General features: G+C 51.3%; 1 protein-coding gene across 2 annotated transcripts in view; it reads left to right on the top strand.

Moving 5' to 3' along the window:
- ston1 (stonin 1) overlaps positions 1-27500 on the top strand; it is a 30223-nt gene that overhangs the window by 1423 nt on the left and 1300 nt on the right. The window contains exons 3-4 of one of the 2 annotated variants that reach the window (XM_081351530.1): positions 13737-15569; positions 18285-18487. In XM_081351530.1, the coding sequence (XP_081207656.1) occupies positions 13766-15569; positions 18285-18487 (2007 nt within the window). In that variant the 5' untranslated portion in view covers positions 13737-13765. Of the gene's footprint in view, positions 1-13736; positions 15570-18203; positions 18488-27500 lie in introns of those variants that run through there. The other variant, XM_081351531.1, reaches the window with a different exon arrangement.

Raw genomic sequence — 27500 nt, 5'->3', positions numbered from 1 at the left:
GATTGGCCACTGCGTTCAAGAAATCAACACATATGTCTGTGATTGGCTACATTGTTGCAAATGCAAACATGTTATACATAGAGACTCTGGCCTGTAAATCGTTTCTATTTTGTTTTAGTTGTTCTTGTTGCTTTTGTGCAACAGATGAATGACAATTTATTTGTTTTTAGATGTTCAGTTTATAGATAATTCTATTTTGCGGGAGTCCCGCGAATCGTTTTACTCTCCCCCGCAACCAGCACACACACGAGTGCATTACCGCCCGTGCCCGCACTCGGCCATCAGATCTATATTCCCGAGCCGCACTCTGCTGCTTTGGATCCCGACCATACCTCTCAATAGACTGATTCCAGCGTTTTTATTGTTGTTGTATTGTTGCAACTGTGTGACCGTCACCGTCCTCTTGTTTCACGGACTAGCAGCAGCAGGTGCACCGTGCAGCGCACGTACTTTCATCTCATAAGTCACCTGACCTGCATGGCCAAACGTCCGCTGAGCAGAAATCAGCTCTCAAAGTCTCAGTTTGACCGTTACTGTGTTAGTTAAAAAATTTAAACTGGCCCTAAATCAGTTGATCAGCTGTCATCATTGATTGGCAACATTTCTCATTTCTTGGGTTGACGAACTTGACCAACTACCTATCAGATCTGGGGTGGCCACAGGGGTGGCCAATGAGCTTTCAGGGGTGGCCCCGGCCACCCCAGGCCACCCCCTAGAATCGCCACTGGGGTTCTGGTCTCTGAACTGAAGTATAGAAACAGGAAAAGTGAGAATCCTGATCAGTTTCACTCCCGCATTTCTAGGAACCTAGTTTTTATCATTGTTTATATTATTTTATAGCACTTATTCAGTCCTGTATTGGTTTATTAATATTCAGAAAAAACTGTTAATTATTTAAATGTAACTAACATATTCTCCTAACCCAAAACATAACCATTGGTAACCCTCTTGAAATATTGAGCCTAATTTGTTTCAGTATATGATTATGAGCCCTATTCTGGCTTTAAATTCTTGGGGGAAAAAAGGCTAATTGTTCCATCTGAAGTAGTTATCTTCTGTAGGCCTATCCGTTTCATAGGTGGCGTTGTCACATAAACACAAGGGTCTAGAAATGGTATTGCAGGATTATACTATTGGAAAAAGGGATTAGATTAAAGGGGTGGTTAATTATGATTTGACTTTTCTAACTTTAGTTAGTGTGTAATGTTTCTGTTTGAGCATAAACGACATCTGCAAAGTTACGACACTCAAAGCAAAGGGAGAGATTTGCTTTAAAGAAATTGCTTTTTAAGGACTACAACAAACAGCTGGGACTACACGACATTTCCTCCCGGGTTATTGTATATATATATATATATATATAGATAGATAGATAGATAAATTTGGCATTTATTTGCCCAGAAATAGAGTAGAAACAGAGAAATATTTTTAAAATGTAAATCATCTGTTTTCTATGTGAATATACAGTAAAGTGTAATTTATTCCTGTGATCAAAGCTGAATGTTCAGCATCATTACTCCAGTCTTTAGTGTCACATGACCCTTCAGAAATCACTCTAATATGATGATTTAATGCTCAGTAAGTATTTATTATCATCATCATCTCTGGCTGTGGGGAAGCTGACTGTTGAGTGCAGAAGGTGTCCAACATGATCTGAGTGTGAAGTGCACTAGAGTGTAGTGTACTCTACACGAGTGTTAGTGAGCTGACCCGCAGAAGTACAGTATCTGTCTGACACCGGCCGTGTGAGAGTCTCATCATGATGTCTGTGAATGAACTGTGGGACAGAGGGCTGATGTTTATCCCTCTGTCCCTGAGGAATTCTGTCAGGATTCTTCTGGAGCCGTTCAGTGAGACTCAGTGTTGCGTTCTTTTTTCAGCTGCTGACTTCAGTATTTCTGTCCCACCTACACCTCCTCATCCCATTTACAGAGTCCATACTGAGCAGACTGAGCCCTTTGGCTGTTTCTCATTGAGCACATCGTCATCCTCCTGAAGTTCAGTTCCAGAGAGCAGGTTAACTTACATCACTTAAACCCTGAACTCTCTGTCGATTAACCCAGACCTTGCTGATCTGTTCCAGTGAAACACATTCCCAGCAGAGAACGTGCACCATACTTCTACTGTCTCCTGGTGTTTAATGCTGGTTTATAATCTTAATGTACAGCGCCACCTACTGGACGATTGTGCAATCTTTTTTTTCTCTTTCCCCTTTCTTCATGCCATACTTCAGTGGTGTGGAACTAGATGTTTTTAATTACTCTGAACTAGATTTATATTTAAAACTGAATACCATGAATTTACATTTACATTGTGCTCATACTGTAAAGCCAGAGGAGGACTCCTGTTTATCACTGTAAAGCTGCTTTGATGCAAACTCTACTGTATAAAGCCAGTGTTTCCCCTAGAAATTTCTCCAGCAGCGGTGCTGTTACGTGCCGGAGGTTGTTACCAAGCCGGTCGCGGGGGGTCTGGGGGTCTGCAGCACGCACCTGGAACTGGTCACAAACAGGATTAGGACAGGATTATTCATGTTTTTCTTTTGTGTTAATTTTCAGCTGTAAGGTACAAACTGATAGTGGAAACATGAAACCCTTTCCTCCCTCACCTGCACTACTGATCTTTTTTTCTGTAACACACTTTAGCACTTAGATACATCATCATGTAACCAGTACTTTCATTTATTTTATCCTGTAGACATTTTGAACATTAAAATCCAAATGAAACTTTTCATTAGTTTAAAATGTGACTAGCTGGCATAGCCTATTTTACTTCACTAACCTCCAGGGAGTTCATAAGGGGCAGGTGCTCAAATGTAATGCTGTGATTAATCGCATTTCCCCCAAACTTGTAATCATCAATATTTAAATGAAGAATAATTACTAATTAAATTAAACGGGAAACTAATTAAAAAAGGGAAAAAAAGAAAAATGTCCACACAAATTGGACAGAAAATAGCCCTATATTAAAATATAAAACATCAATATATTATTCTTCATTCAGTTCTATGCAACATACTCAGATTTAACAGATTTAATTTTTGACTAATTATCAAAATAAAGTATAGTCATCATACAAAGCTCTTATTACCAGAGCATGTGATCAGAGCAGGTAATTTTACCATTGTTGCCCAGCATGGCTATTCCAGCTCAGTAGGGCTATTGCAAACAGAAGTCTACTACTGAGAAATTTCACGTCATTTGAGCGGACTTTGCTTTTCCAGTGCGTGATCGGCGTTTGGGCCGTTAAGGAGCAGAAGAACGCGCAGCGCAAACACGGAGCGGAACATTGAGCAGATAGCACAGTGCGCCGACACACACTCATGGGCCTTTCACACAGGACGCGGTATGCGCGGCGCTTGCCGCTGGGTTCAGCGTTGCCCTTCAGATACAACGCGATTTTATATACTATATCTGAATCAAAACAAGAATCATGAAGTCAGCTTTTAAAACATTTATTCAAACATTAAACCTGAAACTAAGAAACAAATTATATATATACACAGTACTAACCGTTCATCCATTTTGTTTTCTGTGCTTGTTTGGATCCCCCGATTCTATTGGCTGCGCTTGTAATCGTCACTGAGCGCAGCGGCAAAAGTTGAACTATTTTGAACTTTGACCGCGGCGTGCGCGTGAGCACGCCAATGATGCGCACCGCTGCGCTTGCGCTTTGGTCGACGCAGCAACAAAACGTCCTTGCGCGGCGCAAGCCATTGAAATGAATGGGTTTTATAGCGCAGCGCCGCGCATACCGCGTCCTGTGTGAAAGGCCCATCACACGGAACGGAGAGCGCGGCGCAAACCAAAACAAAACAAGCTGCGCGAGAATGAAACCTGATCGCCGAACACGGAGGGGCGGGACGGCATATTTTCCATAGACAGTAAAAAAATGGACACAGCGACCCCATAGACTTCAACGGAGAAAAGTTCGTACCGCTTTCTCCTTTCCACAAGCGCTTGCTCGCTCTCCCGTGGCGTCTGTCGTTGTGTCTGCCGCAGCGTCGCTTCTATTATGAGTATTACGCCCACATTTGAAATATTTGCATGTGAACGACTCCTTATGACAACGTGTGTAAGTGAATGTCGTGATATTACTGATGATGTGAAGATTTTGCAGCGCTGCTGCTTAATACATAGTAGGAGAAACACTGAAAGCGCTATATAACTATAACAAAGGACAGTATGTTCCTCATTTGTCTAGTACACTGGTCCCAAACTCGGCTCCTGAGGGGCTGCTTACACAACACAGTTTTCAACTAAAAGCAGGAGACTTTTTTACACGTTTTGGCACGACAACGACAACGGCGTTTTGGGTGCCTGAAAATGCTAACTTTTGAAAACGGATTTTAAAGTGCAAACAACATGTAAACAACAAAAACACGAATCTCTGAAGACGATGACGTCATGCGTATTACGTGTTCAGTCTATAGTGTTTCATCTCCATCTACTGCCTGGCAGCAGAATACAGGGTTTTTAGTCGTTTTCATGGATCCGTGTGAATGGGGATCGTTTTGACAGTCTGTACGAGGAAAACTCAAAGGAAAAACTTCTCAGTTTTAAGCATATCGTTGTCTAGCTCACCCGCCTGGAAGATCCCAGTAAACCTGAAGCCCTTGATTAGCGGGATACGGCAAGTTCATTAACATTTGCTGAGGTGAAGTGACGGCTAGTAACAGCAGACAAACGGCTAGCATTGACATCAGCGACAACCCACCTGTCACTCAAGTGGCCACACCCTTAATTATGCAGAACTTTATATATTAATCAACTAAACGGATGAGTTATAAAAAAATTCACCCCCCTCACAGTTGTCATGAAGGGCAAAATTAGCTGTATGGACCAAAGCCACAGAGAGAACCAGGCTGTAAACATGTGTTTTTCTGTTGTAAAATTTGGCATTTTAACATGGGGGAGATACAGATTTGACTCACTTTTGACATCAGCCTCAAGCGGCCAGTCAACGAATTACAGTTTAACTCACTTCCGTGTTGGTTTCAAGAGAGAGACGGGGAGGTTGCCGCTTGTATTTAACCTTCTAAAGGCCAATTCACACTGTACCATCAGACGCCCAACATTCCCGACCCGACAGACCAGCGCTAACAGACGCTGATGGATCTAACACAACCCAACAAGGTTTCTTACGGTGTCTATCGGTGCAGTGTGAACTGGCCTTAAGTCTTCGAAGTCATCTCGATTGATTAACGCGAGAATCCTTCAGTGCCCGGTGTGTGCGACTCTTCTCTTGCGAAGACTTTAGATGAAGCAAACTCTGAATCAACATGCACTAATGCTACATTTTTCTAAATGTCAATCATTTGTTAACAAACAAGTATTCATTGCTTCTACATTTTTTGAGCTTCGAAGCTTCGGTCGTAATGAACATCGAATATTCGAAGCTTCGGAGAGAGGGGGCTGAACATATTCTTCTCTCTAATAAAGGCAGGAATCTCTGTGTCTGTCTGTGCGTTTGCATTATTATTATTTCGAGAACCGTTCATCCAATCGACTTCACAAGGGAGTGCAGTGTCACATTTGGTGCAATATAGATGGACACGCGAGACGCGACACATTCAGAATTTAAACTTTTAGTAAACTACAGAACAGCGCGAGCGGGAAGCGGCGCGTCTCACGCGGACAGGGCTTATATTCTCCGAGAACAGACACTGCACTAGTGATATAAAACACACACACACTCAGGTCTGTTAAAGCAATACTTTTAAGGTAGTCTAATATTTTTCTGACTAACAAATTACTGACACAGTAAAGGATAGATTTAAATAAAGAAAAACGAAATTAAGTTAAATTAAAAATGAGATTAATTTAGATTGATAATAAGGGGTAAAAAGGCTAATACATTTTGTTTCTATTATTCAATTTTCCACAATGTCAAAGCAACGCAGCTTAACCCAAAACACAAGCTCAGGCACTTCTGTCCACACACACTCTGCTGTTCTGCACTCCTGTCCACACACACTCCGCTGTTCTGCTCTTCTGTCCACACACACTCCGCTGTTCTGCTCTTCTGTCCACACACACTCCGCTGTTCTGCGCTTCTGTCCACACACACTCCGCTGTTCTGCACTCCTGTCCATACACACTCCGCTGTTCTGCGCTTCTGTCCACACACACTCCGCTGTTCTGCTCTTCTGTCCACACACACTCCGCTGTTCTGCTCTTCTGTCCACACACACTCCGCTGTTCTGCACTTCTGTCCACACACACTCCGCTGTTCTGCACTCCTGTCCACACACACTCCGCTGTTCTGCACTTCTGTCCACACACACTCCGCTGTTCTGCACTCCTGTCCATACACACTCCACTGTTCTGCACTTCTGTCCACACACACTCCGCTGTTCTGCACTTCTGTCCACACACACTCCGCTGTTCTGCACTCCTGTCCACACACACTCCGCTGTTCTGCACTTCTGTCCACACACACTCCGCTGTTCTGCACTTCTGTCCACACACACTCCGCTGTTCTGCGCTTCTGTCCACACACACTCCGCTGTTCTGCACTCCTGTCCACACACACTCCGCTGTTCTGCACTTCTGTCCACACACACTCCGCTGTTCTGCTCTTCTGTCCACACACACTCCGCTGTTCTGCACTCCTGTCCATACACACTCCGCTGTTCTGCGCTTCGGTCCACACACACTCCGCTGTTCTGCGCTTCTGTCCACACACACTCCGCTGTTCTGCACTCCTGTCCACACACACTCCGCTGTTCTGCACTTCTGTCCACACACACTCCGCTGTTCTGCACTTCTGTCCACACACACTCCGCTGTTCTGCGCTTCTGTCCACACACACTCCGCTGTTCTGCACTCCTGTCCACACACACTCCGCTGTTCTGCACTTCTGTCCACACACACTCCGCTGTTCTGCTCTTCTGTCCACACACACTCCGCTGTTCTGCTCTTCTGTCCACACACACTCCGCTGTTCTGCTCTTCTGTCCACACACACTCCGCTGTTCTGCACTTCTGTCCACACACACTCCGCTGTTCTGCGCTTCTGTCCACACACACTCCGCTGTTCTGCACTCCTGTCCACACACACTCCGCTGTTCTGCACTCCTGTCCACACACACTCCGCTGTTCTGCACTTCTGTCCACACACACTCCGCTGTTCTGCTCTTCTGTCCACACACACTCCGCTGTTCTGCTCTTCTGTCCACACACACTCCGCTGTTCTGCACTCCTGTCCACACACACTCCGCTGTTCTGCACTTCTGTCCACACACACTCCGCTGTTCTGCACTTCTGTCCACACACACTCCGCTGTTCTGCACTTCTGTCCACACACACTCTGCTGTTCTGCTCTTCTGTCCACACACACTCCGCTGTTCTGCACTCCTGTCCACACACACTCCGCTGTTCTGCACTCCTGTCCACACACACTCCGCTGTTCTGCACTTCTGTCCACACACACTCCGCTGTTCTGCACTTCTGTCCACACACACTCCGCTGTTCTGCGCTTCGGTCCACACACACTCCGCTGTTCTGCACTTCTGTCCACACACACTCCGCTGTTCTGCACTCCTGTCCACACACACTCCGCTGTTCTGCACTTCTGTCCACACACACTCCGCTGTTCTGCACTTCTGTCCACACACACTCCGCTGTTCTGCACTCCTGTCCACACACACTCCGCTGTTCTGCACTTCTGTCCTCACACACTCCGCTGTTCTGCGCTTCTGTCCTCACACACTCCGCTGTTCTGCACTTCTGTCCTCACACACTCCGCTGTTCTGCACTTCTGTCCACACACACTCCGCTGTTCTGCGCTTCTGTCCACACACACTCCGCTGTTCTGCTCTTCTGTCCACACACACTCCGCTGTTCTGCACTTCTGTCCACACACACTCCGCTGTTCTGCTCTTCTGTCCACACACACTCCGCTGTTCTGCACTTCTGTCCACACACACTCCGCTGTTCTGCACTCCTGTCCACACACACTCCGCTGTTCTGCTCTTCTGTCCACACACACTCCGCTGTTCTGCTCTTCTGTCCACACACACTCCGCTGTTCTGCACTTCTGTCCACACACACTCCGCTGTTCTGCTCTTCTGTCCACACACACTCCGCTGTTCTGCGCTTCTGTCCACACACACTCCGCTGTTCTGCGCTTCTGTCCACACACACTCCGCTGTTCTGCGCTTCTGTCCACACACACTCCGCTGTTCTGCTCTTCTGTCCACACACACTCCGCTGTTCTGCTCTTCTGTCCACACACACTCCGCTGTTCTGCACTTCTGTCCACACACACTCCGCTGTTCTGCACTTCTGTCCACACACACTCCGCTGTTCTGCTCTTCTGTCCACACACACTCCGCTGTTCTGCACTTCTGTCCACACACACTCCGCTGTTCTGCACTTCTGTCCACACACACTCCGCTGTTCTGCTCTTCTGTCCACACACACTCCGCTGTTCTGCACTTCTGTCCACACACACTCCGCTGTTCTGCTCTTCTGTCCACACACACTCCGCTGTTCTGCACTTCTGTCCTCACACACTCCGCTGTTCTGCGCTTCTGTCCACACACACTCCGCTGTTCTGCTCTTCTGTCCACACACACTCCGCTGTTCTGCGCTTCTGTCCACACACACTCCGCTGTTCTGCACTTCTGTCCACACACACTCCGCTGTTCTGCTCTTCTGTCCACACACACTCCGCTGTTCTGCACTTCTGTCCACACACACTCCGCTGTTCTGCACTTCTGTCCACACACACTCCGCTGTTCTGCACTTCTGTCCACACACACTCCGCTGTTCTGCGCTTCTGTCCACACACACTCCGCTGTTCTGCTCTTCTGTCCACACACACTCCGCTGTTCTGCGCTTCTGTCCACACACACTCCGCTGTTCTGCGCTTCTGTCCACACACACTCCGCTGTTCTGCGCTTCTGTCCACACACACTCCGCTGTTCTGCTCTTCTGTCCACACACACTCCGCTGTTCTGCGCTTCTGTCCACACACACTCCGCTGTTCTGCGCTTCTGTCCACACACACTCCGCTGTTCTGCTCTTCTGTCCACACACACTCCGCTGTTCTGCACTTCTGTCCACACACACTCCGCTGTTCTGCTCTTCTGTCCACACACACTCCGCTGTTCTGCGCTTCTGTCCACACACACTCCGCTGTTCTGCGCTTCTGTCCACACACACTCCGCTGTTCTGCTCTTCTGTCCACACACACTCCGCTGTTCTGCGCTTCTGTCCACACACACTCCGCTGTTCTGCGCTTCTGTCCACACACACTCCGCTGTTCTGCTCTTCTGTCCACACACACTCCGCTGTTCTGCACTTCTGTCCACACACACTCCGCTGTTCTGCGCTTCTGTCCACACACACTCCGCTGTTCTGCGCTTCTGTCCATGCACTTCTGTCCTCACACACTCCGCTGTTCTGCGCTTCTGTCCTCACACACTCCGCTGTTCTGCGCTTCTGTCCACACACACTCTGCTGTTCTGCGCTTCTGTCCACACACACTCCGCTGTTCTGCACTTCTGTCCATACACACTCCGCTGTTCTGCTCTTCTGTCCACACACACTCCGCTGTTCTGCTCTTCTGTCCACACACACTCCGCTGTTCTGCTCTTCTGTCCACACACACTCCGCTGTTCTGCGCTTCTGTCCACACACACTCCGCTGTTCTGCGCTTCTGTCCACACACACTCCGCTGTTCTGCTCTTCTGTCCACACACACTCCGCTGTTCTGCTCTTCTGTCCACACACACTCTGCTGTTCTGCACTTCTGTCCACACACACTCCGCTGTTCTGCGCTTCTGTCCACACACACTCCGCTGTTCTGCACTTCTGTCCTCACACACTCCGCTGTTCTGCTCTTCTGTCCACACACACTCCGCTGTTCTGCTCTTCTGTCCACACACACTCCGCTGTTCTGCTCTTCTGTCCTCACACACTCCGCTGTTCTGCTCTTCTGTCCACACACACTCCGCTGTTCTGCTCTTCTGTCCACACACACTCTGCTGTTCTGCACTTCTGTCCACACACACTCCGCTGTTCTGCACTTCTGTCCTCACACACTCCGCTGTTCTGCTCTTCTGTCCACACACACTCCGCTGTTCTGCTCTTCTGTCCACACACACTCCGCTGTTCTGCTCTTCTGTCCTCACACACTCCGCTGTTCTGCTCTTCTGTCCACACACACTCCGCTGTTCTGCTCTTCTGTCCACACACACTCCGCTGTTCTGCTCTTCTGTCCTCACACACTCCGCTGTTCTGCACTTCTGTCCACACACACTCCGCTGTTCTGCACTTCTGTCCTCACACACTCCGCTGTTCTGCTCTTCTGTCCACACACACTCCGCTGTTCTGCTCTTCTGTCCTCACACACTCCGCTGTTCTGCTCTTCTGTCCACACACACTCCGCTGTTCTGCTCTTCTGTCCACACACACTCTGCTGTTCTGCACTTCTGTCCACACACACTCCGCTGTTCTGCACTTCTGTCCTCACACACTCCGCTGTTCTGCTCTTCTGTCCACACACACTCCGCTGTTCTGCACTTCTGTCCACACCACACACACTCCGCTGTTCTGCACTTCTGTCCACACACACTCCGCTGTTCTGCTCTTCTGTCCACACACACTCCGCTGTTCTGCTCTTCTGTCCACACACACTCCGCTGTTCTGCTCTTCTGTCCACACACACTCTGCTGTTCTGCACTTCTGTCCACACACACTCTGCTGTTCTGCACTTCTGTCCTCACACACTCCGCTGTTCTGCTCTTCTGTCCACACACACTCCGCTGTTCTGCTCTTCTGTCCACACACACTCTGCTGTTCTGCACTTCTGTCCACACACACTCCGCTGTTCTGCGCTTCTGTCCACACACACTCCGCTGTTCTGCACTCCTGTCCTCACACACTCCGCTGTTCTGCTCTTCTGTCCACACACACTCTGCTGTTCTGCACTTCTGTCCTCACACACTCCGCTGTTCTGCACTTCTGTCCTCACACACTCCGCTGTTCTGCTCTTCTGTCCACACACACTCTGCTGTTCTGCACTTCTGTCCTCACACACTCCGCTGTTCTGCGCTTCTGTCCATGCACTTCTGTCCTCACACACTCCGCTGTTCTGCTCTTCTGTCCACACACACTCCGCTGTTCTGCTCTTCTGTCCACACACACTCTGCTGTTCTGCACTTCTGTCCACACACACTCCGCTGTTCTGCGCTTCTGTCCACACACACTCCGCTGTTCTGCACTTCTGTCCACACACACTCCGCTGTTCTGCACTCCTGTCCTCACACACTCCGCTGTTCTGCTCTTCTGTCCACACACACTCTGCTGTTCTGCACTTCTGTCCTCACACACTCCGCTGTTCTGCACTTCTGTCCTCACACACTCCGCTGTTCTGCTCTTCTGTCCACACACACTCTGCTGTTCTGCACTTCTGTCCTCACACACTCCGCTGTTCTGCGCTTCTGTCCATGCACTTCTGTCCTCACACACTCCGCTGTTCTGCTCTTCTGTCCACACACACTCCGCTGTTCTGCTCTTCTGTCCACACACACTCTGCTGTTCTGCACTTCTGTCCACACACACTCCGCTGTTCTGCGCTTCTGTCCACACACACTCCGCTGTTCTGCGCTTCTGTCCATGCACTTCTGTCCTCACACACTCCGCTGTTCTGCTCTTCTGTCCACACACACTCCGCTGTTCTGCTCTTCTGTCCACACACACTCTGCTGTTCTGCACTTCTGTCCACACACACTCCGCTGTTCTGCGCTTCTGTCCACACACACTCCGCTGTTCTGCACTTCTGTCCACACACACTCCGCTGTTCTGCACTCCTGTCCTCACACACTCCGCTGTTCTGCTCTTCTGTCCACACACACTCTGCTGTTCTGCACTTCTGTCCTCACACACTCCGCTGTTCTGCACTTCTGTCCTCACACACTCCGCTGTTCTGCTCTTCTGTCCACACACACTCTGCTGTTCTGCACTTCTGTCCTCACACACTCCGCTGTTCTGCGCTTCTGTCCATGCACTTCTGTCCTCACACACTCCGCTGTTCTGCTCTTCTGTCCACACACACTCCGCTGTTCTGCTCTTCTGTCCACACACACTCTGCTGTTCTGCACTTCTGTCCACACACACTCCGCTGTTCTGCGCTTCTGTCCACACACACTCCGCTGTTCTGCACTTCTGTCCACACACACTCCGCTGTTCTGCACTTCTGTCCTCACACACTCCGCTGTTCTGCTCTTCTGTCCACACACACTCTGCTGTTCTGCACTTCTGTCCTCACACACTCCGCTGTTCTGCGCTTCTGTCCACACACACTCCGCTGTTCTGCACTTCTGTCCACACACACTCTGCTGTTCTGCGCTTCTGTCCACACACACTCCGCTGTTCTGCGCTTCTGTCCACACACACTCCGCTGTTCTGCGCTTCTGTCCACACACACTCCGCTGTTCTGCTCTTCTGTCCACACACACTCCGCTGTTCTGCTCTTCTGTCCACACACACTCCGCTGTTCTGCTCTTCTGTCCACACACACTCTGCTGTTCTGCACTTCTGTCCACACACACTCTGCTGTTCTGCACTTCTGTCCACACACACTCCGCTGTTCTGCGCTTCTGTCCATACACACTCTGCTGTTCTGCGCTTCTGTCCACACACACTCCGCTGTTCTGCTCTTCTGTCCACACACACTCCGCTGTTCTGCACTCCTGTCCACACACACTCCGCTGTTCTGCTCTTCTGTCCACACACACTCCGCTGTTCTGCTCTTCTGTCCACACACACTCCGCTGTTCTGCGCTTCTGTCCATACACACTCTGCTGTTCTGCGCTTCTGTCCACACACACTCCGCTGTTCTGCGCTTCTGTCCACACACACTCCGCTGTTCTGCGCTTCTGTCCACACACACTCCGCTGTTCTGCGCTTCTGTCCACACACACTCCGCTGTTCTGCTCTTCTGTCCACACACACTCCGCTGTTCTGCACTTCTGTCCACACACACTCCGCTGTTCTGCTCTTCTGTCCACACACACTCCGCTGTTCTGCACTTCTGTCCTCACACACTCCGCTGTTCTGCACTTCTGTCCACACACACTCCGCTGTTCTGCACTCCTGTCCACACACACTCCGCTGTTCTGCGCTCTAATACTCCCATTGCTGGAACACTTAGGCGTCGGTTCTATTTCTAGCATGCACACGTGTCTCACGCAGGCAGTGTGCAAACTCCAACCTGTTAACATGGGAGCCGAAATAAAAACGGACACGCCACGCAGCGAGTGTGTCGCCGGCCTTATTCAAGCACGAATGAGAACCGTTTCGCGAATATTTGAATGTCAAATTTTCAAATCGAATACCAACCCACCGAACGATTATTCGAATATTCGGGTCCAGCCCTAATTACTTCAGTGAGCTCATTGTTTCTACCTTAAATTATTACATTTTCAGCTAACTGTGATTTTGTATATACATCTCTGAAATGCATAACTTTGACAGTTTCCTCTGAGAACAGATCACTCTAAATTGTAATGTGGACTCGTGCATTACTGTAAAGCTGCTTTGAAATGATGTGTATTGTGAAAAGTGCTTTACAAATAAATGTGATTGAATTTAATTGAATTGAATTGTTCAGGACGAAACAACATATTCGGAACAATGACTACATTAGCTGACCAGTCGAGCTGGCTTGAATCTCTTTCAAATTTGTAAGTACCTTATTTGTGTCTGTCTCTTTGTATTTCTGCAGAAGACTGTAGAATAAAGAAGAGTAAAGTGATGTGCTCCACCAATCACCCAGCCAACTGGGTTACATTTGATGATGAAGCCACAACCTTCTCCTCACCCCCAAAGTCCCTGCGCTCTCCTGCATCGAGCTCCGGGTCAATACCTCGGCCCAACGGGCTGAAACTGGTTTTGCCATCTTTGGGGAGTGAATCCTGGAGCTTCAGCTCTGCCATAGAATCCCCTTCATATGATTTTGGGCTTAACGGGAGTTCCCAGGTGCCGAGCAATACTCCAATGTGCACTCCGGTGGGAGCGACTCCCACAGCGCCGGGCTTCTCCCGCTATCTGACCGGCTGCTCCCAAAGAGACTCCATGGGAATCACTGAAGGCTCTGTTTCCCTCAAAGCATCCCAAGATGAGCCTGGCCATTTCAACCCCTTCTGGGAGGAAGAAGAGGAACACAAACGAGTGTCCTGGACCTCGTCATCGGACTCAGACTCTGGACCCAGTTTGCCCCGGTTCTTCATCCGCACCAAGGATGGTGACGAGCCGGCCCAAGACCACCTTCAGTACTCCTACTCCTACATCTGCCATAAACTGGAGCAGCTGAGGACCGAGGAGAAGCAGCTGGATGGAGATGATGTGAAGGTGGACCGAGAGAGTCGACCCACAGGCGCTGGGAAAGATGAAGTGATGAAGAGAAGTCTGTCCTCCTTCGTCCCACAGGGGTTGTTCCTCAGTCAGCGGAGGCACGGCTGGTCCCTGATGCTGCGGATCCCAGAGAAGAAGAACCGCATGTCGTCGCGTCAGTGGGGTCCGGTGTACCTGCGGCTGTGTCCCGGGGCCCTGCTTCAGCTCTTCTACGAGCAGGGCCTGGAGAAGCCCTTCCGAGAGCTCCAGCTGCACGCCTACACCCGCCTCTCGGCCCTGAAGATGGAGAGATACGGCGAGCCACGCAGTATCGCCACAGTCAAGCTGGAGCACGTGTCCTACGCCGAGAGAAAGCGTTACCACCCCAAGCTCGAGGTGACCCACGAACCGGAAGTGGAGCAACTGTTGAAGTTCGGCACCACGGAATACGGAGACTTGGAGGACTTGCTAGCCTCAATAGAAGAAGAGCTAATGCGCCTGCCAGTGCCTCATCTACAGCACAAACACTACGAGGAGCAGGAGCTGTCGTTGCAGATCTCGGACCGGGTCTGGATGAGGCGAGATCAGGACGGGGCTACTCTCGAGTGCTCGGCCATCACTCAGATCCACTGTCTAGCGTTCCTGAACGGAGCGGTGGAGTGTTTCCTAGCACTGAATGACCTCGGGCTCCTCAGACGAGCTCCTGCGTACGGCTCAGATGAGGAGGTGTGGATGGAGATCACAGACTACAGTCTCCATGGGTGTGTGAGAGAGGCAGAGTTTGAGGAGAAGCGTGTGATGAGGTTCAGTCCCCCTGACGGGTGTCGAGTGGAGCTGGTGCGCTTCAGGACGGCCTCGCTACGCTACGAGGATCCACCGCTCTCCGCTAAAGCCCTGCTGACGGTGCAGGGAGCCTGTATGCAGCTCCAGATCTTCCTCAATGTCCTGATGAGTTTCCCTCATCCCACAGGAGGCTCAGAGACGGTGTGTGAAAACGTTGTGGTCCGAGTGCCTTTCCCGGGGGATTGGGTGAAGGTGCCGAACAGCATGTCTCTGCTGCGACAGAAATCCCTCAAGGCTCGGATGAACAGAAACGCGTGTCTGGGCTCGGCTCATGTGGCGGAGTCTCCGTCGGTGATGCACGTGTCCGTTGGAGCCGTCAAATATGAGAACGTGCATCGAGCCCTTGTGTGGAGAATCGACCGGCTCCCGCCCAAGAATGTGGGTAAGAAAACAGAACATTACTCCTGTTTGTGTCAATGGTGGATATAAATGAAATTAAATATATAGATTATATACACAGTACAGTGAGGGGAAGGTTTTGAGTAGGGCTGCAATGATTCATCGAGTTACTCGATTTACTCGATTACAAAAATTCCTCGAGGCAAAAACTCTGCCTCGAAGCCTCGTTAAATTCCTATGACGCGCACTATACGCGCAGGGATCTGATTTCACACGGACCGTTGTTCAGTGTTCAGGAAGCACACCATAGCGCGTGATACATTTTGAATTTATTTGGCGCGATGGCAGAGAGTAGATGTCCATAAACGGCAGAGAATGTCTAAAGTTTGGGATCGCTTCCTTTCAGCGTCGCTGAATCAAGGTAACGATTCTGTCCCCCGCATTTTTTTTGACCCAGCGCCAATATTTTCGCCCGTGCCGAAGCCTATGATGTTCGCTGAATTTAATCCCACACTGTATTTGTAGTGATGTCGTGATGCGGTTTGACTAGATATGATGTTTAGCTTTGATGTTTTTAAGAAGTAAACGTATAGCCTAAAGAAAGAACCCCTTCACACACGCACCCTCGTCTCTCTCACGCGGCAATGCATCACATATGCTTAAACTTGTATGTAGCCACGCAAAAATAATTTCAGCATGCATTCACTGTATTCACCGAGACGTGATGGAGGAACAAATATTGTATTGCAGTCTTTGCGAGACCTTGTTTGTAGGCTATGTCACGTCTACCAAATAGTTACAGACAACAACAAAAAAATTAAACTCCCCCCCAGCCTGCTTCTCCAAATCCACTCGTACTTTTGGGGAAGACATAATCGGCTACCAAAGTAATTGAGCATAAAACATTTTAAATTAACAAAAAAATATAATACTACAAAACGTGCTAATATACTTCAATTAGCCTAAGTGAAAAACAAAATGCTGTTCTTTTTCTATTTAATAAAATGCATATTTGCAATAAAACATTCCCCTTTTTAAAGCTACACTTATTTTTTTATATAAATTGTATACATTGTGTACCTGTTTGGCTTGATATTTTATATTCATTTATTTTATTTTTGTTCTCCGGTGGGTAATTTGCAGGAGGTGCAATCCTCTTTTGATAAAGTCAGACTGAACAGGTTTAAACCTGTGAGATTGTCTTAGCTTTCGCACATATCTGACCCATATTGAGCCGGATGAAGAGCACAGGGTCTCTTTCAGACGGGATTCACCTAACCCTTGGCTGAACGTCTGAAATTCATCAGAGAGGTTTAGGATTGATCCGGAGAGCTCAAAAAGTATCTTCAATAGCTGAATGTTAATAATAAAATACAAAACTAAAATTATGAGCACACATACAAAAAAAGTTTTTAATAAAGTTAGGTTAAATAAATGTACTTTTGCAGTCAATAGATGTAATTGGGTTTAGTGTTGTTCACCGTACAATGACTCGAGCTTAGACAAACTTGCCCTTATTAATAAAACTTAAAGAATATATGCCTTTAAATAGCAGTATGTGACTTTATTGGCACAATGTGATAATTTTTCTGGTTCACTCAAAAACAGTTTGAAAGACTATTTTTTTCTGGATTGATGTAAAAAAACAGCTTTTTTTAATTATGCTTACCTTATCATCATTTCATAAAACAAATATTCAAGGATTCAAGGATTTTATTGGCATTCCAAAAACATGGTACATGATCTGGAACAAAATTAGTACTGAGGCCCGGTTAAGATCAGCAGCTCATAAATAAATAAATACAAATACACAATCGTACCCGAACATATACACACTAAAATTTGAAAAATTGGCAGCATAGCAATAAAAGTGCAACATACCTCAAGACAAAAAGTTCAGTTTATCGGTTCTGGTGTGTGCAAGAGTTTAATAGTCTAACAGCTTCTGGAAAGGGTTAGGGTCTTTAACCTGGTCGTCCTAGTTCTGATGCTGCGCAGCCTCCGACCTGAGGGCAGGGTGGAAGGAGTCCTTCACAATGCTGGAAGTCCTACTCCTGCATCTGCCGAAGTATGTGTCACTGACCACCGGGAGATTGCAACCAATAATCTTCTCTGCCGCCTTAACCACACGCTGCAGGCCCTTCCTATCTGAAACAGAGCAGTTCCCATACCACACTGTAACACCTGAGGTGAGGATACTCTCCACCACACACTTATAAAAAGATGTCAGGGCTGTGACATCACTTCCCAGGCCAGCCTGTTTAAGACTCCTCAGAAAGTTCAGCCGTTGATGAGCCTTTTTTACAAGGCTGCTGCAGTTGATTTTCCAGATGAGGTTGTCGTTTGTACCCCCAGGTATTTAAATATGAAGTCTGTAGGTAAGAACTACAGATTCTGCTTGTACCGATATAAAACTGATGTGGATCTAGAATCACTGCTGAACTCACAAAAAAACGTTCTAGTGGGATCTGCTCGTGATATTTGATATCTCTAGAGATTTCATGAATATTTAGTTTTCTGAGGCAGTTCTTGACACAGTTCTGGTCGCTTCAGCTGAGCCTCATGTTCACTCAGTAATGGAACGGGATTATTGTGTGTCAGTAATGAGATGTGAAACAGGCTGTGGACCAGCCTCAGTCTCTGGCGCGTAATGATGTGTGTGTGATGTGTGTGTCAGCTGTGGACCAGCCTCAGTCACTGGCGTGTAATGAGATGTAAACTCACAGGTTGTGTGTTTGTGTGTGTGTGTGTGTGTCAGCTGTGGACCAGCCTCAGTCACTGGCGTGTAAGCTGGAGTTGTCCTCGGATCAGGAGCTTCCAGAGGGATGGATGCCATGGGTCAGTGTGGAGTGTGAGGTGGCAGGTGTGGTGGCGTCTCAGACCCGAGTGAGATCACTGGGCATCGAGTGTGACGTCCAGCCTCAGAAACACCTGAGCAGCAGAGCCTACTATCACTGCCAGGTAATGTCACAGGGAACACCTCTACACTCGCGGGGAACGGAACACCTCTTCACTCGCGGGGAACACCTCTACACTCGCGGGGAACACCTCTACACTCGCGGGGAACACCTCTTCACTCGCGGGGAACACCTCTACACTCGCGGGGAACACCTCTACACTCGCGGGGAACACCTCTACACTCGCGGGGAACACCTCTACACTCGCGGGGAACACCTCTACACTCGCGGGGAACACCTCTACACTCGAGGGGAACACCTCTACACTCGCGGGGAACACCTCTACACTCGCGGGGAACACCTCTACACTCGAGGGGAACACCTCTACACTCGCGGGGAACACCTCTTAACTCGCGGGGAACACCTCTACACTCGCGGGGAACACCTCTACACTCGCGGGGAACACCTCTTCACTCGCGGGGAACACCACTACACTCGCGGGGAACACCTCTTCACTCGCGGGGAACACCTCTACACTCGCGGGGAACGGAACACCTCTACACTCGCGGGGAACACCTCTACACTCGCGGGGAACACCTCTACACTCGCGGGGAACACCTCTTCACTCGCGGGGAACACCACTACACTCGCGGGGAACACCTCTTCACTCGCGGGGAACACCTCTACACTCGCGGGGAACGGAACACCTCTACACTCGCGGGGAACACCTCTACACTCGCGGGGAACACCTCTACACTCGCGGGGAACGGAACACCTCTTCACTCGCGGGGAACACCTCTACACTCGCGGGGAACGGAACACCTCTACACTCGCGGGGAACACCTCTTCACTCGCGGGGAACACCTCTACACTCGCGGGGAACACCTCTACACTCGCGGGGAACACCTCTACACTCGCGGGGAACACCTCTACACTCGCGGGGAACACCTCTACACTCGCGGGGAACACCTCTTCACTCGCGGGGAACACCACTACACTCGCGGGGAACACCTCTTCACTCGAGGGGAACACCTCTACACTCGCGGGGAACGGAACACCTCTACACTCGCGGGGAACACCTCTACACTCGCGGGGAACACCTCTACACTCGCGGGGAACACCTCTACACTCGCGGGGAACACCACTACACTCGCGGGGAACACCACTACACTCGCGGGGAACACCTCTACACTCGCGGGGAACACCTCTACACTCGCGGGGAACACCACTACACTCGCGGGGAACACCTCTTCACTCGCGGGGAACACCTCTACACTCGCGGGGAACGGAACACCTCTACACTCGCGGGGAACACCTCTACACTCGCGGGGAACACCACTACACTCGCGGGGAACACCTCTACACTCGCGGGGAACACCACTACACTCGCGGGGAACACCTCTTCACTCGCGGGGAACACCTCTACACTCGCGGGGAACACCTCTTCACTCGCGGGGAACACCTCTACACTCGCGGGGAACACCTCTACACTCGCGGGGAACACCTCTTCACTCGCGGGGAACACCTCTACACTCGCGGGGAACACCACTACACTCGCGGGGAACACCTCTTCACTCGCGGGGAACACCTCTACACTCGCGGGGAACACCTCTTCACTCGCGGGGAACACCTCTACACTCGCGGGGAACACCACTACACTCGCGGGGAACACCTCTTCACTCGCGGGGAACACCTCTACACTCGCGGGGAACACCTCTACACTCGCGGGGAACACCACTACACTCGCGGGGAACACCACTACACTCGCGGGGAACACCTCTTCACTCGCGGGGAACACCTCTACACTCGCGGGGAACACCTCTACACTCGCGGGGAACACCTCTACACTCGCGGGGAACACCTCTACACTCGCGGGGAACACCTCTACACTCGCGGGGAACACCTCTACACTCGCGGGGAACACCTCTACACTCGCGGGGAACACCTCTACACTCGCGGGGAACACCTCTACACTCGCGGGGAACACCACTACACTCGCGGGGAACACCACTACACTCGCGGGGAACACCACTACACTCGCGGGGAACACCTCTACACTCGCGGGGAACACCTCTACACTCGCGGGGAACACCTCTACACTCGCGGGGAACACCTCTACACTCGCGGGGAACACCTCTACACTCGCGGGGAACACCTCTACACTCGCGGGGAACACCACTACACTCGCGGGGAACACCTCTACACTCGCGGGGAACACCTCTACACTCGCGGGGAACACCTCTACACTCGCGGGGAACACCTCTACACTCGCGGGGAACACCACTACACTCGCGGGGAACACCTCTTCACTCGCGGGGAACACCACTACACTCGCGGGGAACACCACTACACTCGCGGGGAACACCACTACACTCGCGGGGAACACCTCTACACTCGCGGGGAACACCTCTACACTCGCGGGGAACACCACTACACTCGCGGGGAACACCTCTTCACTCGCGGGGAACACCTCTACACTCGCGGGGAACACCACTACACTCGCGGGGAACACCACTACACTCGCGGGGAACACCACTACACTCGCGGGGAACACCTCTACACTCGCGGGGAACACCTCTACACTCGCGGGGAACACCACTACACTCGCGGGGAACACCACTACACTCGCGGGGAACACCTCTACACTCGCGGGGAACACCTCTACACTCGCGGGGAACACCTCTACACTCGCGGGGAACACCTCTACACTCGCGGGGAACACCACTACACTCGCGGGGAACACCTCTTCACTCGCGGGGAACACCACTACACTCGCGGGGAACACCTCTACACTCGCGGGGAACACCACTACACTCGCGGGGAACACCTCTACACTCGCGGGGAACACCTCTACACTCGCGGGGAACACCTCTACACTCGCGGGGAACACCTCTACACTCGCGGGGAACACCTCTTCACTCGCGGGGAACACCTCTTCACTCGCGGGGAACACCACTACACTCGCGGGGAACACCTCTACACTCGCGGGGAACACCACTACACTCGCGGGGAACACCTCTACACTCGCGGGGAACACCACTACACTCGCGGGGAACACCACTACACTCGCGGGGAACACCTCTACACTCGCGGGGAACACCTCTACACTCGCGGGGAACACCACTACACTCGCGGGGAACACCTCTTCACTCGCGGGGAACACCACTACACTCGCGGGGAACACCTCTAGATAGATAGATAGATAGAATATTTATTTGTCATTGTAACTGGTACAACGAAATTAAGTACAGTCCTTGTCAAGTGCCAAACATCTAAAAATACAAAAATACTACTACTACATTAATACTAAAAACACATAGGAGACACACTCATACAGACATCCACATTTACAAACAGGGCACATGGCCCTTTTGACACAGATCAGTGGTGGGGACTAATTTAGCAGCATTATTTAATGCACTTATGGCTGTTGGATAAAAGCTGTTTTGTAGTCTATTTGTTCTTGTTTTCATGGACCTATATCTCCTGCCTGACGGCAATAGTCTGAACATTGTGTGACCGGGGTGTGATGAGCCCTGTATGATGGTTTTGGCCTTTTTGATGCAGCAGGAGCTGTGAAGTTCTTCCATAGAGGGGAGGGGGCAACCAGTGATTTTCTGTGCTGCCTTTATGACACCCTGGAGCTTTATCCTCTGTGCCACAGTGCAGCTTGGAAACCACACACAGAGACAGTATGACAGGATGCTCTCAATTGAGCAGCGATAGAAGGACACCAGCAGTTTTTTGGGGATGTTGTTCTTCCTGAGAACTCTTAGAAAGTAGAGTCTCTGCTGGGTCTTCTTCACTAGCTCAGTGGTGTGGACGGCACAGGTCAGGTCCTCCATGATGTTGACTCCCAGGAAGCGGAAGTCAGAAACCCTCTCTACACAGGTTCCGCCTATGAACAGTGGCTGGATTACCGTTTTCTTCCTCCTGAAGTCCACAATGAGTTCCTTGGTCTTTAATGTATTGAGGAGCAAGTTGTTAACTTTGCACCACCCCACCAATTTCTCCACCTCGTCTCTGTAATTGGACTCATCCCCCCTTGTGATGAGCCCCACTACTGTGGTATCATCAGCAAATTTGACAAAGGTGTTACTCTGATGAGCAGGGGTGCAGTCGTGGGTGTAGAGGGTATAGAGAAGGGGACTCAGCACACAGCCCTGCGGGGAGCCAGTGCTGAGGCTGAGGGCCGTGGATGTATGGGGGCCCATTCTTACCCTCTGAGTGCGGTCTGACAGAAAGTCCTTAATCCATAGGCAGGTGGAGTGTGGTATTCCACTGTTGGACAGTTTGGACACCAGTCTGTGGGGGAGGATAGTATTAAAAGCAGAGCTAAAGTCTATGAAAAGTAACCGGGCATAGCTCCCCGGCTGCTCCAGGTGGGACAGTGCAGCATGGAGGGCTGTAGCCACGGCATCCTCAGTCGATCTGTTCGCCCTGTAAGCAAACTGGTGTGGGTCAAAGGTAGGAGGATAAAAAGACATGATGTGACTACGGACCAGTTTCTCAAAGCACTTCATCACCACAGGGGTGGGTGCTACTGGCCGGTAGTCGTTGAGAGTGGTTATATTTGTTTTTTTGGCCAGGGGGACAATGATGGAGGACTTCAGGCAGGATGGGACAGTGAGCTGGGAGAGTGACTGGTTGAAGATCTTAGTAAAGACCCCCACCAGCTGGTCCGCACAGTCCTTTAATACGCGTCCGCAGATGCCATCAGGGCCGGCTGCCTTCCGCGGGTTGACTGCCCGCAGCGTACGCCTCACCTCATGCTCTTTTACCATGAGGACAGTGTCGCTGTGAGCTACTGGATGTGGTGTGGCTGCCTCTGGTGGCTGAACCTCAAAACGGGCAAAGAAGTGGTTTAACTCCTCCGCCAGTGAGGCATCCCCTTCCACAGCCCCGGGGTTGGTCCTATAATTGGTGATGTGCTGGATTCCCTGCCACACCTGCCTGCTGTTGTTGCTGTCCAAGTGGTCCTCGATCCTCCTCCTGTAGTCAGACTTGGCCTTTCGGATGCCCCTCTTCAGATTAGTACGTGCTGCACTGTAGAGAGACTCGTCACCTGATCTGAAAGCAGTGTTCCTCGCCTTTAACAGATGCTGGACCTCCCTAGACATCCAGGGCTTCTGGTTGGGGTAGACCTGGATGTGTTTGTCTACTGTGACAATGTCTATGCAGTATTTAACATAACACAGAACACTGTCTGTAAACATATCCAGATCTGGGTGTTCAAAAGTGTCCCAACAGGTCCTGTCAAAGCAGTCCTGCAGCTGCTGGGAGGCTCCATCAGGCCATGTTTTAATAGTCTTTGTGATGATAGGAGTGGTTTTCCTAATGGGGGTGTATGCCGGGACTGACAGCAGTGACAGGTGGTCAGACTGGGCCAGGTGTGGTAATGGATTGACCTTGTAGCCCCGCTTGATGTTTGAGTAGACTTTGTCCAATGTATTAGCTCCTCTTGTTGCACACTTTACGTGCTGATGGAATTTTGGGAGCACTGCTTTTAATTCTGCGTGGTTGAAATCCCCCGCAACAATGCACACTGCATCAGGATACCTACTCTGCTGATTGCTAACGCTGCCACTTAAAAGTATGAGAGCTGAGTTAGCGTTAGCATCGGGCGGAATATAAACAGCAGTAATCAGGACAACAGTAAACTCCCTAGGGAGATAAATTGGACGACATTTGATAGTCACATACTCCAAATCTGGGGGGCAATGTCTGTCCAATATCACTGTGTTAGTACACCAGCAGTTGTTGACATACACACACAGCCCCCCTCCTCTGCTCTTACCAGAGTTACTTGTCCTGTCCTGGCGCTGTGCTGTGTAGCCTGCTAGCTGGATAGCTAAGTCCGGGATGAGTGAGTGGAGCCAGGTTTCCGTGATCAACAGGATGCAACTGTTCTTGATGGCATTATTTGTTGCAACCTGAAGCCTCAGTTCATCCATTTTATTAACAAGTGATCTTGCATTGGAGAGGAAGATGCTGGGAAGCGGTGGTTTGTGTGGCTTCCTTCGTAGCCTTGTTAGCGCACCGGCCCTGCAGCCCCGCTTTTGTTTCCTCTCTTTGCGCCGCCTTCTCCGCCTGCCCGCTGGGATGATAATCCACGGAGAACCAGGGCACCTCGCAATATCCGGAGGAATGTTGTGTGAGCGGTGAAAATCAGTGGAAATGCTCTGTTTGCTACAAATGCCAAACTTCCATAGATCATGTCGGCTGTAAGTGTTGTTTGTACAATAAAAAGACTGGATACAGAACACTATACACACACATTCGTAAAAAGTACAAACAGGGAAAGCACTGAGCCGCTGCAACTGTGTGCGCCGCCATCTTGGATATGTCCACGCTGTCTACACTCGCGGGGAACACCACTAAACTCGCGGGGAACACCTCTACACTCCCGGGGAACACCACTACACTCGCGGGGAACACCTCTACACTCGCGGGGAACACCTCTACACTCGCGGGGAACACCTCTACACTCGCGGGGAACACCTCTTCACTCGCGGGGAACACCACTACACTCGCGGGGAACACCTCTACACTCGCGGGGAACACCACTACACTCGCGGGGAACACCTCTACACTCGCGGGGAACACCACTACACTCGCGGGGAACACCTCTACACTCGCGGGGAACACCTCTACACTCGCGGGGAACACCACTACACTCGCGGGGAACACCTCTACACTCGCCGGGAACACCTACACTCGCGGGGAACACCTCTACACTCGCGGGGAACACCTCTACACTCGAGGGGAACACCTAACACCTCTACACTCGAGGGGAACACCACTACACTCGCGGGGAACACCTCTACACTCGAGGGGAACACCTAACACCTCTACACTCGAGGGGAACACCACTACACTCGCGGGGAACACCTCTACACTCGCGGGGAACACCTCTACACTCGCGGGGAACACCTCTACACTCGCGGGGAACACCACTACACTCGCGGGGAACACCTCTACACTCGCGGGGAACACCTCTACACTCGCGGGGAACACCACTACACTCGCGGGGAACACCACTACACTCGCGGGGAACACCTCTACACTCGCGGGGAACACCTCTACACTCGCGGGGAACACCTCTACACTCGCGGGGAACACCTCTACACTCGCGGGGAACACCACTACACTCGCGGGGAACACCACTACACTCGCGGGGAACATCTCTACACTCGCGGGGAACACCTCTACACTCGCGGGGAACACCACTACACTCGCGGGGAACACCAATACACTCGCGGGGAACACCAATACACTCGTGGGGAACACCTGTTCACTCGCGGGGAACACCTCTTCACTCGCGGGGAACACCTCTACACTCGCGGGGAACACCACTACACTCGCGGGGAACACCATTACACTCGCGGGGAACACCACTACACTCGCGGGGAACACCACTACACTCGAGGGGAACACCACTACACTCGAGGGGAACACCAATACACTCGCGGGGAACACCTCTACACTCGCGGGGAACACCACTACACTCGCGGGGAACACCACTACACTCGCGGGGAACACCACTACACTCGCGGGGAACACCACTACACTCGCGGGGAACACCACTACACTCGCGGGGAACACCACTACACTCGCGGGGAACACCACTACACTCGCGGGGAACACCACTACACTCGAGGGGAACACCTCTACACTCGCGGGGAACACCACTACACTCGAGGGGAACACCACTACACTCGCGGGGAACACCACTACACTCGCGGGGAACACCACTACACTCGAGGGGAACACCTCTTCACTCGCGGGGAACACCTCTACACTCGCGGGGAACACCTCTTCACTCGCGGGGAACACCTCTTCACTTGCGGGGAACACCTCCTCACTAGCGGGGAACACCTCCACACTCGCGGGGAACACCTCCACACTCGCGGGGAACACCTCCACACTCGCGGGGAACACCTCCACACTCGCGGGGAACACCTCTACACTCGCGGGGAACACCACTACACTCGCGGGGAACACCACTACACTCGCGGGGAACACCTCTACACTCGCGGGGAACACCACTACACTCGCGGGGAACACCTCTACATTCCTGGGGAACACCTCTACACTCATGGGGAACACCAATACACTCGCGGGGAACACCACTACACTCGCGGGGAACACCACTACACTCGAGGGGAACACCTCTACACTCGCGGGGAACACCTCTACACTCGAGGGGAACACCTCTTCACTCGCGGGGAACACCTCTTCACTCGCGGGGAACACCTCTTCACTCGCGGGGAACACCTCCACACTCGCGGGGAACACCTCCACACTCGCGGGGAACACCTCCACACTCGCGGGGAACACCTCCACACTCGCGGGGAACACCTCTTCACTCGCGGGGAACACCTCTACACTCGCGGGGAACACCTCCTCACTCGCGGGGAACACCTCCTCACTCGCGGGGAACACCTCCTCACTCGCGGGGAACACCTCCACACTCGCGGGGAACACCTCCTCACTCGCGGGGAACACCTCCTCACTCGCGGGGAACACCTCCTCACTCGCGGGGAACACCTCTACACTCGCGGGGAACACCACTACACTCGCGGGGAACACCACTACACTCGCGGGGAACACCTCTACACTCGCGGGGAACACCACTACACTCGCGGGGAACACCTCTACACTCGCGGGGAACACCTCTACACTCGCGGGGAACACCTCTACACTCGCGGGGAACACCTCTACACTCGCGGGGAACACCTCTACACTCGCGGGGAACACCTCTACACTCGCGGGGAACACCTCTACACTCGAGGGGAACACCACTAAACTCGCGGGGAACACCACTACACTCGCGGGGAACACCTCTTCACTCGCGGGGAACACCTCTACACTCGCGGGGAACACCTCTACACTCGCGGGGAACACCTCTACACTCGAGGGGAACACCTAACACCTCTACACTCGAGGGGAACACCACTACACTCGAGGGGAACACCTCTACACTCGCGGGGAACACCACTACACTCGAGGGGAACACCTCTACACTCGAGGGGAACACCTCTACACTCGAGGGGAACACCACTACACTCGAGGGG

Source organism: Scardinius erythrophthalmus, assembly GCF_964197995.2.
Source record: "Scardinius erythrophthalmus genome assembly, chromosome: 21".
Taxonomy (NCBI): domain Eukaryota; kingdom Metazoa; phylum Chordata; class Actinopteri; order Cypriniformes; family Leuciscidae; genus Scardinius; species Scardinius erythrophthalmus.
The sequence above is the reverse complement of the archived record's forward strand: the minus strand, read 5'-3'. Positions and strand labels throughout refer to the sequence as shown.